Source organism: Polypterus senegalus, chromosome 12 (genome assembly GCF_016835505.1).
Source record: "Polypterus senegalus isolate Bchr_013 chromosome 12, ASM1683550v1, whole genome shotgun sequence".
Classification (NCBI taxonomy): Eukaryota; Metazoa; Chordata; class Cladistia; order Polypteriformes; family Polypteridae; genus Polypterus; species Polypterus senegalus.
Window position 1 is genome coordinate 121,819,346 of NC_053165.1, and position 15,458 is coordinate 121,834,803.

General features: G+C 41.8%; 1 protein-coding gene across 1 annotated transcript in view; it reads right to left on the bottom strand.

The window, feature by feature from the left end:
- idh2 (isocitrate dehydrogenase (NADP(+)) 2) overlaps positions 1–15,458 on the bottom strand; it is a 75,717-nt gene that overhangs the window by 23,068 nt on the left and 37,191 nt on the right. The window contains exons 2-6 of the mRNA XM_039773339.1: positions 13,903–13,994; positions 12,136–12,301; positions 7,784–7,944; positions 7,174–7,317; positions 5,259–5,395 (exon numbers count right to left, since the gene is read on the bottom strand). Coding sequence (XP_039629273.1) covers positions 5,259–5,395; positions 7,174–7,317; positions 7,784–7,944; positions 12,136–12,301; positions 13,903–13,994 — 700 coding nt within the window. The remainder of the gene's footprint in view (positions 1–5,258; positions 5,396–7,173; positions 7,318–7,783; positions 7,945–12,135; positions 12,302–13,902; positions 13,995–15,458) is intronic.

The following is a 15,458-nucleotide window of genomic DNA, read 5'->3' on the forward strand; positions in this document are numbered from 1 at the left end:
ACAGCATGGTGGGAATATCTAAAAATGACGGAGTCTTCACTAATTCCATGCAGACACACCCATCTGGAATAATCCTGACATATTGCAAAACAATAAAATGATGAACCTCCCATACTGGAAAAGTAAAGGAATTCTATACATGGAACACATAGTTGAAGGATTGGATTTCATTCCATTTAACAGAATAGTCTCCCAATTTGGGATAGACAAGAATAGATTTTTAGAATATCTCCAAATTAAATCAGTAGTTAAAGAAAAATTTAAGCTTAAAGTAGAATTACAAACACCATCAAGGGTATTAGACTTCTGTAATCTCAAACACCCCAAATTACTGTCTAAAGTATATAAAACATTGACCAAAATAGATGATACAATAGCAATTCCTATAGGCAAATGGGAGGAGGATCTATTAGTTAGCTTTGATCAGACTTTCTGGTCCCAAACCTGTTTAAAAACTTTTAAAACGATCAGAAACCCCAATTTACAACTAATTCAATACAAAATTCTACACAGAGTACACTATACAGGTCATCGGATGTTCAGGATGGGATTTGTGCCATCTGACACCTGCACACACTGCACAGACAACATTCCTGACAGTTATATCCACGCACTGTGGTCATGTCCACCTGTTCAGGATTCTGGTATAGAGTATGTGAAGACCTGTCAAAGTGTCTGAAATGTGATATCCCAACTTCCCCTCATTTTGCTTGCTGGGGAACCTAGAGGATGTCCCATTGAAACAAATTTGGTTCACGTGGTTCTCACTGCCATATGCATCGCTAAGAAAACTATCCTCATAAACTGGAAAAACAAAGATAATCTTTGCATTAACCAGTATAGAAATCTTTTATTGGATCATATTACACTTGAGACAGCCTCTGCCTCCACTTCAAATCAATCTCTCTGGGCTCCTTTGATCGGTTCCATCACATAGCGATGATGGAGGGTCATTGATATGGTCCTGCGGGATGCTGTGGTTGATGTGGTGGAGAGTCTGAGCTTGGAGTATCTGGAGGATCCCTGGGGTGGGTTCACTAGGGGGGTCTTGGGCTGGGGGCTGCTGCCCGGCTCTGGTTGTGCTTGGGTTACCTCGGGGGGTGGGCTTCTGGTGGTTGTGTGTAGGGCCTTATGGGGGTCTTGGCGGTGGCTGCGGTGCGCTGCCTAGTGGCTGCAATGCCCCTGGGTTGGTCTGGGTGTGGGCCTGGTGGCTTAGGGTATGGGGCGGCCGTCCCGGATGGGGATATGGGTGGGGCCTTGGGGATTGGGTCCTGGCATGTACGCTGCCGGGAAGAGGGCTGGAACATGCGGCAGTTCCACCATGGGGAGGGGATGTCCGGGAGGGAGGATCCAGCTTTACCTGGGTGTCTTATGTCTTACTTAATCTGAATGTTGAGTAAATGTGGGGATGGGAGTAAATATCCTGCTGGGGTGGTGTGGGTTGGTGGCCTCAGACTCCGTGGGGCTCTGTGATGCTGCTGCTTCGGGCCATGGCTGGATGGGCTGGGGCCTGGATTTTGGGAACGGAGGTGCCTATTGGGGCCAGTAGGGGAGCTGGCTCCCTGGAGGGCTCAGGCCCCTCAGCCGTTCCTCCCCATCCTCAGACATTTCCCTCCTCCTGCTCCTTCACATCATCACACAAACATGCACATAGGGCCTTGGGGTGTGGGTAAGTCAGGGGTGCGGTATGGATCCCATTTCCGCAGTCCTGTGGCAGCCTACACCCCAATTTTATTTGCACATTAAACACTTCCACAAAAACATTCCACACAAATGCACACTTAGGGCCTTGGGAGTGGGCACACTCAACGGCATCCGGTGGGGAAATTTCAGCCTCACTCCGAGTGCGGTGTCCACTTCCAATTTTAAACTGCACCTAGTCACGGAGAGTTTTGGGGGGGAGGTGGGGCTGTGTGTTGGCATCAGCTGGTGTAGGCCACATGGTGCCGGCACTGCCCGCCCCCCCCAACCACAAAATGCACCTTATCAACACACACCAACACTACATTAGAGCAGGCGGAGGGAGACTAGAGGTCTTATTACATCTCTGTTCTCAGTTAGCTGCCTGGGGCTGGAGGCTAGGAGTGGGGGCTGGCCGTCTGCCTGTGGTCTGGAGTGGTGGGTTGCTTTGCTCTCGTTGGACGGGGTGCCTGCTCACTATTACCCCTGCGGACGGGCTAACTCTGGCGTCCAGGAATGGCTGTACCTCAGGTGCGGCAGCACCGGGACCAGAGTTAGGTAGGGTGTGTGTGGGGAGTGTGAATGGGTGTCTGGCGTACATCCTTGTAAGTCTTGGGTTGTATGTGTATGTGAGAGCATGAGGGAGGGAGTGTATGACTGTGTTTGTGTGTGACTGTATATGTCAGGTGGGGTTTTGGACTCCTCCCCTCTCCTGGGACATCTGGCAATACTACAACATCTTTGCCTACCCTCCCCTGCCTTAAGCATCTGTCTGGTCGCTCCCGGTGGCTGCCTGGTGGGATCTGGTTCCCTGGGCTCTGTTGGGTCCTCGGCGGGTGGGTGCCCTGGGTCCCGGGCTGCTGGGTTCCGGGCCCGGCCGACTCGGGGAGGCGGCTGCGGCGGCCTGAGGGCTTGCCGTTGATATCTCCGGGACTCTGCCGGCTGCTGGTTGTGACCCCGGGTGATCCTCTGCGCCTCTCGGTGGGGTTGGGGCTTCTCTGGTGACGGCCTCCCTGGGGTCTCCGCTCTGGGGTGACCTCTGGATCTCTGGGCTTGGAACTCCCTCCATCTTCCGCGTTTTGGGGGCAGGTCTGTGGCCCTTCACACTCACTATTGGATGCTCCTATAGAGAAACCTTACACATACAAGCGTGCGCACACAGGTGCTCACATGGTGATTTCATAAGTATGACTTGGACATCTTCAGCACATGATCTAAGGTTGTGGTGGCCTAAATGCCTTAGTAATAATTACTGTATGATTGTCAGCAAACATTTTTACTTTTATATATCTTCATGTAGCTGATGCAGCAATGTTTTTGTCTTGTGGTTTTTCCCCCTTTCTGCAGGTCTAGAAGCGGATTCTGGTTCATTTATTGTTTATTCTATACGAAACCCCCTCCCCTTTACCTCCATCTCTTCCTTCTCTCTCTTCTTTTCTTTCACTTTTGTCTCCGTGTCCGGTTCGAATCTTAAAAACATCTGAAAATATTTTTAATAAAGTTTTGGTATCAGGCGTGACGTCAGCAGAAGCTGTAACGCTCCACCTGAGAGAAAAACTGTAAGGCTAGTCGCCAGCATTCAGACATCAATTCTGATTGCTTCACAGCCGAACAGGACACGGAAAAAAAAAAAAAAAGTAAGCGTGCTCAGTTTAGCCAAGTTTTCCTGAATGTGTTCTTCAATTTTACCCAGCACCTGTCGTATCTCCAGTTGCATTTCTTGTCGCAGCCTTTCATTTGCCTGTTGCAGCATCAGCCGCTGTGCTTCGTTTGCGTGTTGCAACTACTGTCTCAGTTTCTCATGTGCCTTTGCTTTCTCATTTGCCTTCTCGCTTTTCTTTATATTTTGCATGAGCTCAGCGAACATCACCTGCAGTTTAGACATTTCAATTGTGCTTTCTTGTACCCTAGGTGAAGCGGCAGGCTCTACTGTAGCCGGTGTCCCCGCTATTCCCAGCTCGCGTGGAGTACATTCGCTCGCCTTTTCACTCTCAGCCGGCGACGATGTAGCACACCGTGGTCCCGAGGAGTCTGTACTCTGAAAGGCCATATCTTGAACTAGGGCTTGCTGATCTTAGCGTGGGTGCAGCTTTAGTTTTAGATTCTTTCGGACCCCCTTTTTTGTTGGCCAAATTTATATATGTTTACATATACTGTAGTAGTCTCCTTGGATTGAATAGATACAGGATCTCAGGATAATAAGTAAATAATATAAAAAATAACACCGCTGCTAGCGGAGCTCCACTTCAGACGTCCATCTCTCACATAGGACGAAACCAAACACACATTATTTTGACTACTTATCAAACACAGTATTTACATACATTGTCCTAATAGTGACCCTAGATAAAAATAATAAACAGAAGCAACACTGAGGATGAATACAACACCAAACCCAAAGACAATTCCTGCAGTTTGCACTCATTTCAGTTTCAAATCAAAATGGACAGCCAGAAAACTTTAAAAATGTCCATTTTTCAAAAAGTTACTTGTCAAATTTTCAAATATGAGTAAACTGCAAAAAACACTAACTGGTAGTAAAATAAAAACTTTGCAGTTTGTGTAACTTAAAAAAAAAAAAAATAAAATTTATTTTTATATAACCCAAAATCACACAAGGAGTGCTGCAATGGGTTTTAACGGTAGAATTACTTGGACCTTGTGTGAAAGTGTTTATTTGATATTTGGACTTAAGGCTTCATACATTATACAATTCATGTCTACATTTTATTCATTACTAAAACATGAAAAACATTTGTTTTAACAATGTGTTTACATAGATTGTTGTAGTCACAAAACACACATCAAATTATTTCCCCTTAAAATTCTGGTTAGCTCACTCCCAGATAAACAAGGCAGGAACTGGTAGTACTTCTAGTCCGTTATTAGGTGGGCGGGGGAAGGGGGGTGGTATAGCAGGCTGCCTGGGCTTAACATATTTAGAAGACAAAAGATGCTGATGGAGAGATGTGAAGGGATTTAAGGTGGGACTGATTTACAAGTTTTTTCGTAGGCTCTGGTAATTCTAGTGTTAACAAGCCCTGCCTTTTGACAGCCCCCCAGGCCTTGACTCTGAGAAGGGAAAACTACAAAAAAAACCCTTGTAGGGACAAAAATGGAAGAAACCTTGGGAAAGGCAGTTCAATGAGAAACCCCTTTTCAGGTAGGCTGGGTGTGCAGTGGGTGTCAAAAAAGGGGTAGTTAAAATACAACACATAGAACAGAACACAAGTAAGTACACAGCAGAATTCAACAGTAGATGATATTACAATACCGGATTGAAATAAAACCTTTTTAAACTCTCAAAATCCACTGCAGCATTTTTTTTTCTTTCCTTTTATTCAAATATTACCTGGCCTCCAGGAACTACTACTATGCTAACTCTCAACTAACTAACTTTCAAATTCACTTTCTCATGCTCACCTTTAGCTCCAAATCACAAATTTTTATCTGAAGAGTTAAACTTGATAGAAAGATATCTTTAAGCAGAATACAATGATAATGTAAGGAATACTGTTTTAGTATGACATTGCAGTGTGTGATCTATAATTACAAGCATAGAGGGGAGAAAAACTTACTTATCAAAGATATCCTGGAAAATGTCCTTAAAGCGGCCATCATATGCCTTCAGGATGGTATTCTTAGTACTCATGTAGAGAGGCCACTTCTTCTGAATAGCGTATTGAAAGCAGCTGTGTGCAAAGCCGGTGATAGACTATAGAGACAAAACAAAAGTAACATATTAAACTAAGTCATTGTCATGGCAAATCAAGGTTTGTGACCCAGCTCAGGAGAGAAAGGGTGACAAAGGTTATGCTTTACTCTGCAAAAGGCAGTAAATAACCTTGGAAAGCAATATTTACCAATGCTTCCTTGCTCATTTTATACACAATCACCACCAAAAAGCCCAAACAAGTCATTATTTTCTAAAATGTAATTCTAAAGACAATAAAGCCTTCATCAATTTTCATAAAGCACTCAACTCATTGAGTTTATCAAACTGCCCTGTGGGACAACAGACTTCATGGGACCCCCTCCAAGTTGCTGGATATCATGGCTGGTCTGTACACTGGTACTGTGGTTGCTGTGTAGACTGGAGGCAGAGCCTCTGCATTTTTCCCCGGTTGATTCTGGGGTTTGTCAATGGTGTGTTCTTGCCGCTACTCTGTTGAGTGCTTGCATGGACTGGATGATGGTCAGGGTTTTGGGGTCCAGTGGCTGTGGGACATTGGCTGGTCAAGAAAGATTCACTGATCTTGACTTTGCCGACAATGCTGTGATCTTCAGAGTCCATGGAGGCTCTGAATGGGGCTCTTGAGAAACTAAGTGAGGAGTCTGTGTGTCTGGGCTTGCGAGTGTCCTGGATAAAAACCAAGATCCAGGCCTTTATTGACCACTTGGACACAGACATCAGCAGTGTGTCTGTCTGCTGAGAGAATGTCGACCTTGTCAAGAGGTTTACGTACATTGGCAGTGACATTCATTTCTGTGGTGACTCTTCCTTTGAAGTTGGTAGATGAATTGGGAGAGCATGGATGTCATGAGATCACTTGAAAGGGGTGTGTGGCGCTCCAGACATCTATGCAAAAGGTCCAAGTCTTTAGAATCCTGGTGCTCCCTGTCTTGCTATATGGTTGCAAGACATGGACAGTATCCAGTGACCTGAGAAAAGACTGGACTCCTTTGGTACTGTGTCTCTTCGGAGAATCCTTGGGTACTGCTGGTTTAACTTTTTGTTGAACGAGCGGTTGCTCACGGAGTCCTGAATGAAGCACATTACCTGTATTGTAAGGGAGCATCAGTTATGGCACTATGGCCATGTGGCCATCCAGCTTATAAGATTGTCATTGTTGAGGACCCAAGTGGCTGGACCAGGCCAAGGGGAGGCCCACGCGACACCTGGCTGCGGCAGATAGATGGTCATTTCTAAAGAGAGTGGGACTGGACAGTGTGTCTGTCAACCAGGATCCAGAGTTGTTTGGTCATGTGATGGAGGAGGCAATACACTGTACCAGTGCATGCTCCCCAACCTGACCTAACAATAACAACCTGAACTTTCTTCTCACTATCAGCAATCACCAAAAAGCACAGTTAAGCCTATATGAATATTAAAATTATATACAGGCAAAGAACCATGCCCATAATGTCCTAAAAATATTAAGGTACACTAGTATTTTGGCAGTCTTCCAGATGACTGTATTTACAGAGTATCATGCAAAGGAACCACCATATATATGCAGTTAAACAAAACAGTGCCCCCATGTTACCTCACTAGTGTGGCAAATTGATGGGTGTGAGAAGAAGATATATCAAAGGCAGACACCACTGTGAAAGTCAAATTCTTGTATTGTGCATGTACTTCAAGACAAGCAGCCTATTATTCAGGAAAAGGCTGTGGAGTTAGGAAAAAGTGCACATTTGCAGTTTCTCACCAAAGAAAAAACAACAACAGTGCAGTGTCCCCCAACCCTTTTAAGAACCCTAGAGACTCACCTCATCTGTGTTGTACATGCCCATTCCACAGCCTCCACCTGGGAAGTCAAACACCTCCCACTGCTCTGGGGTACTTCCATCTTTTGGAGTGAAAACCATTTTGAATTGGCCAGGCTTATCCACCACAAAGTCTGTTGCTTTGTACTATGACACAAACAGTGAAAAGGTAAGAAAATGGCAGTACAAAGAATAAACTATTCTGGAGTATAATGTACAAGACCCAAATTCAAAACATAAGAACTTTAGACACACAAGGTTATGCCCAATCTACAGACAAAAGACGGCATGTCAATTCTACTATACATACAGGTCTTCATTTTTGTTTTACTACACTGCATAAAGTTTACAACAGTTTTATAAATATTGTCTATATAAAACAGATGACTTTATAGTTTACAGGTAAGAGAAAGGAGATTTTAAAAGAAAGCCATGAATAGAAAGAAACACGACCTAATGAAAATGTTTGTGTTTTGCACCCATAATGCTTGAAAGAAACAGCAGCAAAAAATAGGTGTTAAATTATGGACACTTCGAAAAAGCAGTGCGAACCAACAGGGTGACAATGACAGGCATAATTCACAAAGCTGCGGTAATCATCATGAAGACATACCTGGTCACCATGTGCGTGTCTGCCGATTGTGATGGGTTGTGTCCAACCAGGAACAAGTCGAGGAATGTTCTTGCAGATGATTGGCTCACGGAAGACAGTGCCCCCTAAAATGTTCCTAATTGTGCCGTTTGGGCTCTTCCACATTTTCTTTAACTTAAACTCTGGTATAAGTAAAAATAATTTGTGTAAAAAAAAACAACAACAAAAAAAAAACTCCAAAGCTAATCTATTTAAGAAGCAGTGCAGGCCACCTGATTTTTTTTTTCACCTGAGGTCTTTAAATGTGAAGTCTATTACAATACTTGATCAGAATATCTCCAGATAGTCAGGCATTAGACTGGGCTTCTGAAACCATAAAAAACTTATTTACATAATTTTCCTGTTTGCTTCTTATTCACTGTTAAAGCTTTGACTATATCCAATAAACTTAATATAAAACAATTAAGTCTTCACAAACCATTTTTTTTTAATTTCAGATTACAGCAATTAATTTGGAGTTGTGGCTAGTCCAATGTTGTGTTTCTTTCAGCCTGAGACACAACAATGCAAGCAGATACACTACATCGAAAAGGTGCTTTTGAAGGACGCAAATTTTAGAAATGAATTTTGATTATTTCTGTCTACTTAGTAAGTCAACACATTATAACAAATTCAGTTTACACTGAACTGTCAAATGGAAAAGTGATTTGAAGTTAGTCTGTAAAGCTGGTAGTTTTTTTGGTGTTAAACGTGATACAAGATTATATACTTGTCCTGAGAGATACAATATGTTATATTATTTCAAAAAGTGTCTGAAACAAAAGCCTGTTACAGATTGCTTACAGCTTCACTGTTAAAGACAGCTACAAATTTTCCCCAATGTTACAGAACATTTTTTTTAATCTCAGACAATTGGGTCACTTTTGTGTCCGCCAGTATGAAGGCACACTGATCAAGGTGAGTCTAATCTAACTGCCGCATGCCAGGTATGACATAGGTCACTTAATGACCTCTGAGTCAGATAAACCACACCTGACTCTAATCTTAACCACAGTGTAACTGGGCTTTTGATGGCCATTTTTGGCGCTTTTCCACTGCATAGTACAGCTCACCTTGGTTCGGCTCAGTTTGCGTTTCGACTGCAGTTTAGTACCGCTTTAGAGTGGGCGGGATTATTCACGTGTCATTATAGTTGCGCCGCCTCTACTGCCGTGACATCATTGTAAACGCGCCACAAACAAACACACAACAATGGAGCATATCGACGGAATGGTGTTCTTCATTCTCGGCATGTGGATGTTTTTAACTGTTTGTAAGTCCGATGGTAGCTGTGTGCGCCCAAGAGCTTAGCAACCTCCTGAAAAACTTTCATTTCGCGTCGCCCCATTCTGCTCTCGCTTGATCCGCTCCTCGGCTACCAACGAGAGGAACGTCTGTACTTCAATAGACTTCGAAACAGCCATTTTTGGTTAAAACAAAATGGCGCGTCCGAACCTTCGCTGGCTGTGCTAAAAATCTAGCGGGTCTGTTGTGTCTCGTGTCGCAAGTTCAGTGACGCAGTAATGACGATTTTCTCTGTCCAATCAGTGACCAGCAGAGTTTACCGCCACGTTTTGGTAACGGTTCGGCGCGCTTGGAACCTCGGCTGAGGTGGTACTAAAAAAAAGGACCAGGCACCAGGTACTGTTCCCAGTGGAAAGTGAGCTGAACTGAACCATGTCGTGCCGTACTATGCAGTGGAAAAGCGCCATTTGTGATTGATGTTGTGGGCATTATGTGACTGACCTCATAGGTACTGTAGGCTGCAATTACTGTCTGTTGCACTGATCTCGACAGACTACCCTCAACAACTTCAAGTCCTCCTGGGGAATTACCATTTTCTACCATGCCAGTTTAGAGACAGAACCTGTACAATATGTTGTGGGACAGCTCCCAGTGGGCAATAACTAGAAAACCTCAAGGAGGGTGGCATCTAAGCATCTCAACTGGCTCATTCTGATCTGGAGAAACAGCATTTCTACTTGATGCTCCTCCTGCATTGCTGAGATACTCAAGGGCTTCATCCAAAAAAGCTGCAGAGAGCTTCCACGTGGATAAGGTACAATACCAGTAAGGCAACAGGCCATAGTGGGATGCAGCTCTCCTACTAATGGTGATCATCAGAGGTGACTGTGTGCAGAGGGTGCAGACCTTTAAATATCTGGGAGTGCAGCTGGATGACAAATTGGACTGGACTGCCAATACTCTATGTAAGAAAGGTCAGAGCAGACTATACTTTCTGAGAAGGTTGGCATCCTTCAACATCTGCAGTAAGATGCTGCAGATGTTCTACCAGACGGTTGTGGCGAGTGCCCTCTTCTACGCGGTGGTGTGCTGGGGTGGCAGCATAAAGATGAAAGACGCCTCACGCCTGGACAAACTTGTTAAGAAGGCAGGCTCTATTGTAGGATTAAAGTTGGACAGTTTAACATCTGTGGCAGAGAGACGGGCACTAAGCAAACTCCTGTCAATCATGAATAATCTACTGCATCCACTTAGCAGTGTCATCTCCAGACAGAGGAGTAGCTTCAGTGACAGACTAAAGAGATCGTTCCTCCCCCACACTATGCGACTCTTCAATTCCACCCAGGGGAGTAAAAGCTAACATTAATTTTATTTTCATTTTTTTCATTTTTTTTTTTTCATTTTTATTACTATTTAAGTTAATATTGTTTCTTTGTATCAGTATACTGCTGCTGGATTATGTGAATTCCCCCTTGGGATTAATAAAGTATCTATCTATCTATTAATTGAAAATCATTTTATAATTACATAGTTAAAAGCTAGTGCAGTTAATGATCCCATGGCAGGCAAGTGAAAAATTTAACAGTTCATTGTGCTATGGTAGAAAATGACCTGGCACATTTTTGCATTTGATTAAAGAAAACTGCTTTTCTTGTATAGTGCCTATAAATCTACTCACACCTTTGCAAGTTTTTATATTTCATTTTTATACAAAATTGAATCGGTGGATTTAATTTGGCTTTTCTGACACCAATTAACAGAAAAAGCAGTGTTACGGCAGCATCATGCTCCAGCAGACCTTGAAAGTAATGCAAGAGGAAAAGGATGGCAGCAAAACAAAGGGACATCCTAGAGGAAAACCTGATGTAGTCTGCAAGAAACCTGCATCTATGGAAAAGATCTGTTTACCAGCAAGACAAAAATGTCAAGAATAAAGGCAAAGCTACCCAAGAATGGCTTAAAACAACAATGTTAATGTCTTGGAGTTGCTGACCTACAATCCAGATTCTCAATCCATGTGAGATTTTGTGGCTGAATTTGAAAAAGAATGTTCACTTGCAGTCCTTGTGTGACCTGACAGAGCTTAAAAAGTTTACAAAGAAGAACAGGGAAAAAAATGGCAGCATCCAGAAGTGAAAATCTGATATATGTACGCATAGACTCAAAGCATTCATGGCTGCCAAAGGTGCATCTACAAAACATTGACTTGAAGGGGTCAATACTTGTGATCAGTTTTTTGTGTTCGACATTTGTAATTGATTCAGGTCACTTTGCAGAGATCCATTTTCACTTTGAAATCAGACTCCTTTTCTGTTGATCAGTGTCAAAAAACAAATTAAATCCGCTATGATCCGATGTTCCAAGAAGGTGAATATCTTTTCATAGGCAATGTAATTCATAAATTGACTTCATTCATTATCACGGCAGCACTTAAAGAGGAAGACTTGAACCAACTACTATGTATCAGTTTAATGTACTTGGTAAACCTAACTACACATCTTCAGTATATTTGAGCTAACCACTGCACCATCCAAGTAAAAAATAAAACAAATAGACCTTTCAATTATCATTATTAATTGATAATAAAGAATAACCAGTTTGCTTGTAAGCTCTAAACCTACAGTTTTGTTTTTTGTACAGGTAATCTGGCTTCCCTCTCATTCCACAAATACGGGGTTATGCTGACATGTGTTGTGTTGTGTTTATTTTCTGCTGTATGCGTCACACACAATTTTAACTCCCTCAAATGTTCAGAGCAGGTTTTTTGTTAATTGTAAATTACCATTGTATAAATTTGTGCATGTCTTTTATATGCCCTGTCCATTGGCTGGTTTCTGTCTTGCATCTGATACGGTCATGATAGCATCAGACCACAAGTCTACAATGTATAAAGCAAATTCAAAAACAAGTGGATAAATGCAACAGAAATATGGTCAGAATTAACAGAAAAATCGATTTTGTTGAAAATTTCAATTTTCTGCTAATCTCATAATGTGAAAAATATTCATTCCTTTTCTATTTTGAACACATTTACTTCATTTGAAGATACAAAAGAGTTATTATTTATTCAAAGCAAAAAGAAATCTTACCCTCTACTCGGGCCTCATCAGGAGTAATGGTGGCACATTTCACAGCCACATTGTATTTTTTAGTGGCCAGTGCAGAGTCAATGGTGACCTGGTCATTGGTCTGGTCACGGAAGGGAAGACCCAAGTCAAAGTATTTTAGCTCTACATCAACGTTAGACAAGATAAGCTGAGGGAAACAAAAAGAAAAAAAAAAAAAAGAAGAAATTCAGTACATAATATGCCATATCTTATAAATCCATTTTGTCCATCTATTTTTGCATCTGCTTTTTCTTAAAAAATACTGGTACATAGCAGTAACCACCCGACAGGTCACCAGCTCATTTCAGGGAATAATCTGTAACATGCCATTTTAAAGTAACACTTAGCCAAACATTTACCTTTTGGGTACAGACAGGAAAAACCAGAGTGCCAGGAAAGAAATGATCCTCTTAATCCTATAGATGTGAGGCAGCAGTACTTATCACTACCACATTATGACAATCCCTTAAAACAGAATGATCCACAAATCTCTAGGCATAGTCACTGTGGAAATTTTGAATGTTGTCTCCAGCTAATAGTCGAAAACCTGCACCCAGCCCCTCCATAGTGATATGAGCTGTGCAATAGAATACATTTGATTTTTCTGGTGGGCTGTGGATTGCCTTTGGAATGCAGCAACAGAAATAACGCAAGGAAATAAAGAAATAGAAATATGCTCTAAATAATGTCCCTAATAGTTACATACAATTTTAAGGACCCAGACAGATATACAAGCTCACTATTTAATATAACAGCATCCAAACTTTGTTAATTGGACCCGCAATCATGAATTAAAAGGCAACAGTTTAATCAAAGCATGGGGTGCAAAAACGGTCTAAAAAAGTGTTACTAAAAACATGAAAAAAAATTCTAACCCAGAATAGCAAACCAAAAATATGATTTTAAAATTGTGGCCAACTTGTTAAAAATAAAAAATTGAAATACAGAAACTTTGCTAAGACACTTGAAATTTGGCCTGTGTGCATCCCATTCTACTGATCATCACTGAGATGTTTTGACACTGTGGTTATAGCCCACCTGTGCTCAGCTCAATTGTATGAACATAACAGGAAAAGCACCCACTTGCCTTTAGAGACTGTTAAGCATTTGTAACAGCAGCTACAAAAAATAAAACTTAACTACATATTTCTCAAGCAATGGTCTAAAGTTTCACACAAACAATATAAAGCTAGATCCTTGCATATTTCTCCAGGACAAAACAGGTTAAGGATGAACATTCTCCCATCTCTACATTCATCCACCCTCTGACAACTCTAAGGAAGAACACTAGGACGTCTGTCTACCAAAAAGTTCTCCAAGGCAAAACTGTATGCACAAAAATGATAAAGCAAGGCATGATTTATGACTACCATGAAACATTTTAACAATCAGGTATTAACCATCATACACCACTTATATTCCCTGCAATACTTGGGTTTATGAATTATTAAAACTTTTTTTATTTTCAAAACTTTGACTTAACTTTGCTAAATGTATTCCATTTTTGCAGTTATTTTAAAATGATTTAAAAGGTGCCTGCTATTAGCTTTGATGCTCCGAAATCTAAACTTAAACTTTACTTTTACATAAAATGGATTATTAAAAAGAAGTACAATTTATCAAGCGAGTCCATGTAACTTTTACACATACAAAACAGCCATGTTTCATGATCAGAATAAGAATACTTCAATATGCAACCAAAAAGTCATAAATAGAATAATATACATACACATACACATATTACCATACCTTCTCCTTGATGAATTCCCAAATGATTCGTGTCATTTCATCACCATCCATCTCCACGACTGGTTGAGATACCTTGATCCGCTTAGCAGCATCTGGGGGAAATACGAAGAAATCCATTGATATTCTATCCCTGATCACTTTGTTTTAGGAAAAGCTGAGATCTGACACAAGGCAAGAATCACACTTAAAAAGGAAAGCAGTTAACTGAAGGACACTCTCATGGCATAGTCCTCTGGTATACTCTGTCACACCAGGTCAAGGAACAGTCACCAGAACATCTCCATAGAGTTTTGGGCAGTACCCAGTGGAAACAAATGTATACACAAAGAACACAAACTCCGCCAAGAATCACAGACACTGTAAGGCCATCTGCTATGTCACTTTGCTCTCCACCAAAGATTAAACTGTAACAGTTTAATGTAGAAAAAAAAATTCTCACAAACACACAAATAAAACAAAATATGTCCAGAATGGAATACCTCCAGGCAAATGTCTAATATGTGGGTAACTTTTCAACATCAAATTTGATGGTGAAGTAAAGGCATATTACCAGTCACTACTTCAGTTCACAAACTCAGGACTTCTATTTTAAGTAGGCTGCCCAAGAACAGGCGGCACGGTGGTGCAGTGGTAGCGCTGCTGCCTCGCAGTTAGGAGACCCGGGTTCGCTTCCAGGGTCCTTCCTGCGTGGAGTTTGCATGTTCTCCCCGTGTCTGCGTGGGTTTCCTCTGGGCGCTCCGGTTTCCTCCCACAGTCCAAAGACATGCAGGCTAGGTGGATTGGCGATTCTAAATTGGCCCTAGTGTGTGCTTGGTGTGTGGGTGTGTTTGTGTGTGTCCCTTGTGTCCTGAGGTGGGTTGGCACCGTGCCTGGGATTGGTTCCTGCCTTGTGCCCTGTGTTGGCTGGTATTGGCTCCAGCAGACCCCCGTGACCCTGTGTTCGGATTCAGCGGGTTGGACGATGGATGCATGGATGCCCAAGAACACAGTTGCACACTTCAAATGAAGTTTCAAAAATCCCAAATTCTTATGACATAATTGAAGATTAAGCGAATTGAGTCAAAGAACATCTAATTGTGATGCTAACAAGAAGCAAAACAATACTGTTAAGCAAAAGATTTCTGTCATTAGAACAATCGAGACAAGAAAATGCCCTTTAGTCCAACAAAGCTCGCCAGTCCTATCTACTTAATTCTTTCAAAACTTAACTTGATGTTATTTTGGAAGTCCCAAAGTTCTTCTGTCTACCACACTGCTTGGCAGCTTATTCCAAGTGTCTATGGTTCTCTGAGTAAAGAAAAACTTCCTAATGTTTGTGCAAAATTTACCCTTAAGTTTCGAACTGTATCCCCGTGTTACTGATGATCTCATTTTCAAGTAACAGAGTAAATCCACTTTGCTAATTTTCTTTATAATTTTAAACATTTCAATCAGGTCTTCTCTTATATTTCTTTTACTTAACCTGAAAAGGCACAGCTCTTTTAATCTTTCTTCATAACTCATCCCCTGTAAGCTTTTCTCTGGACCTTTTCCAGTGCTGCTATGTCCTATTGTAG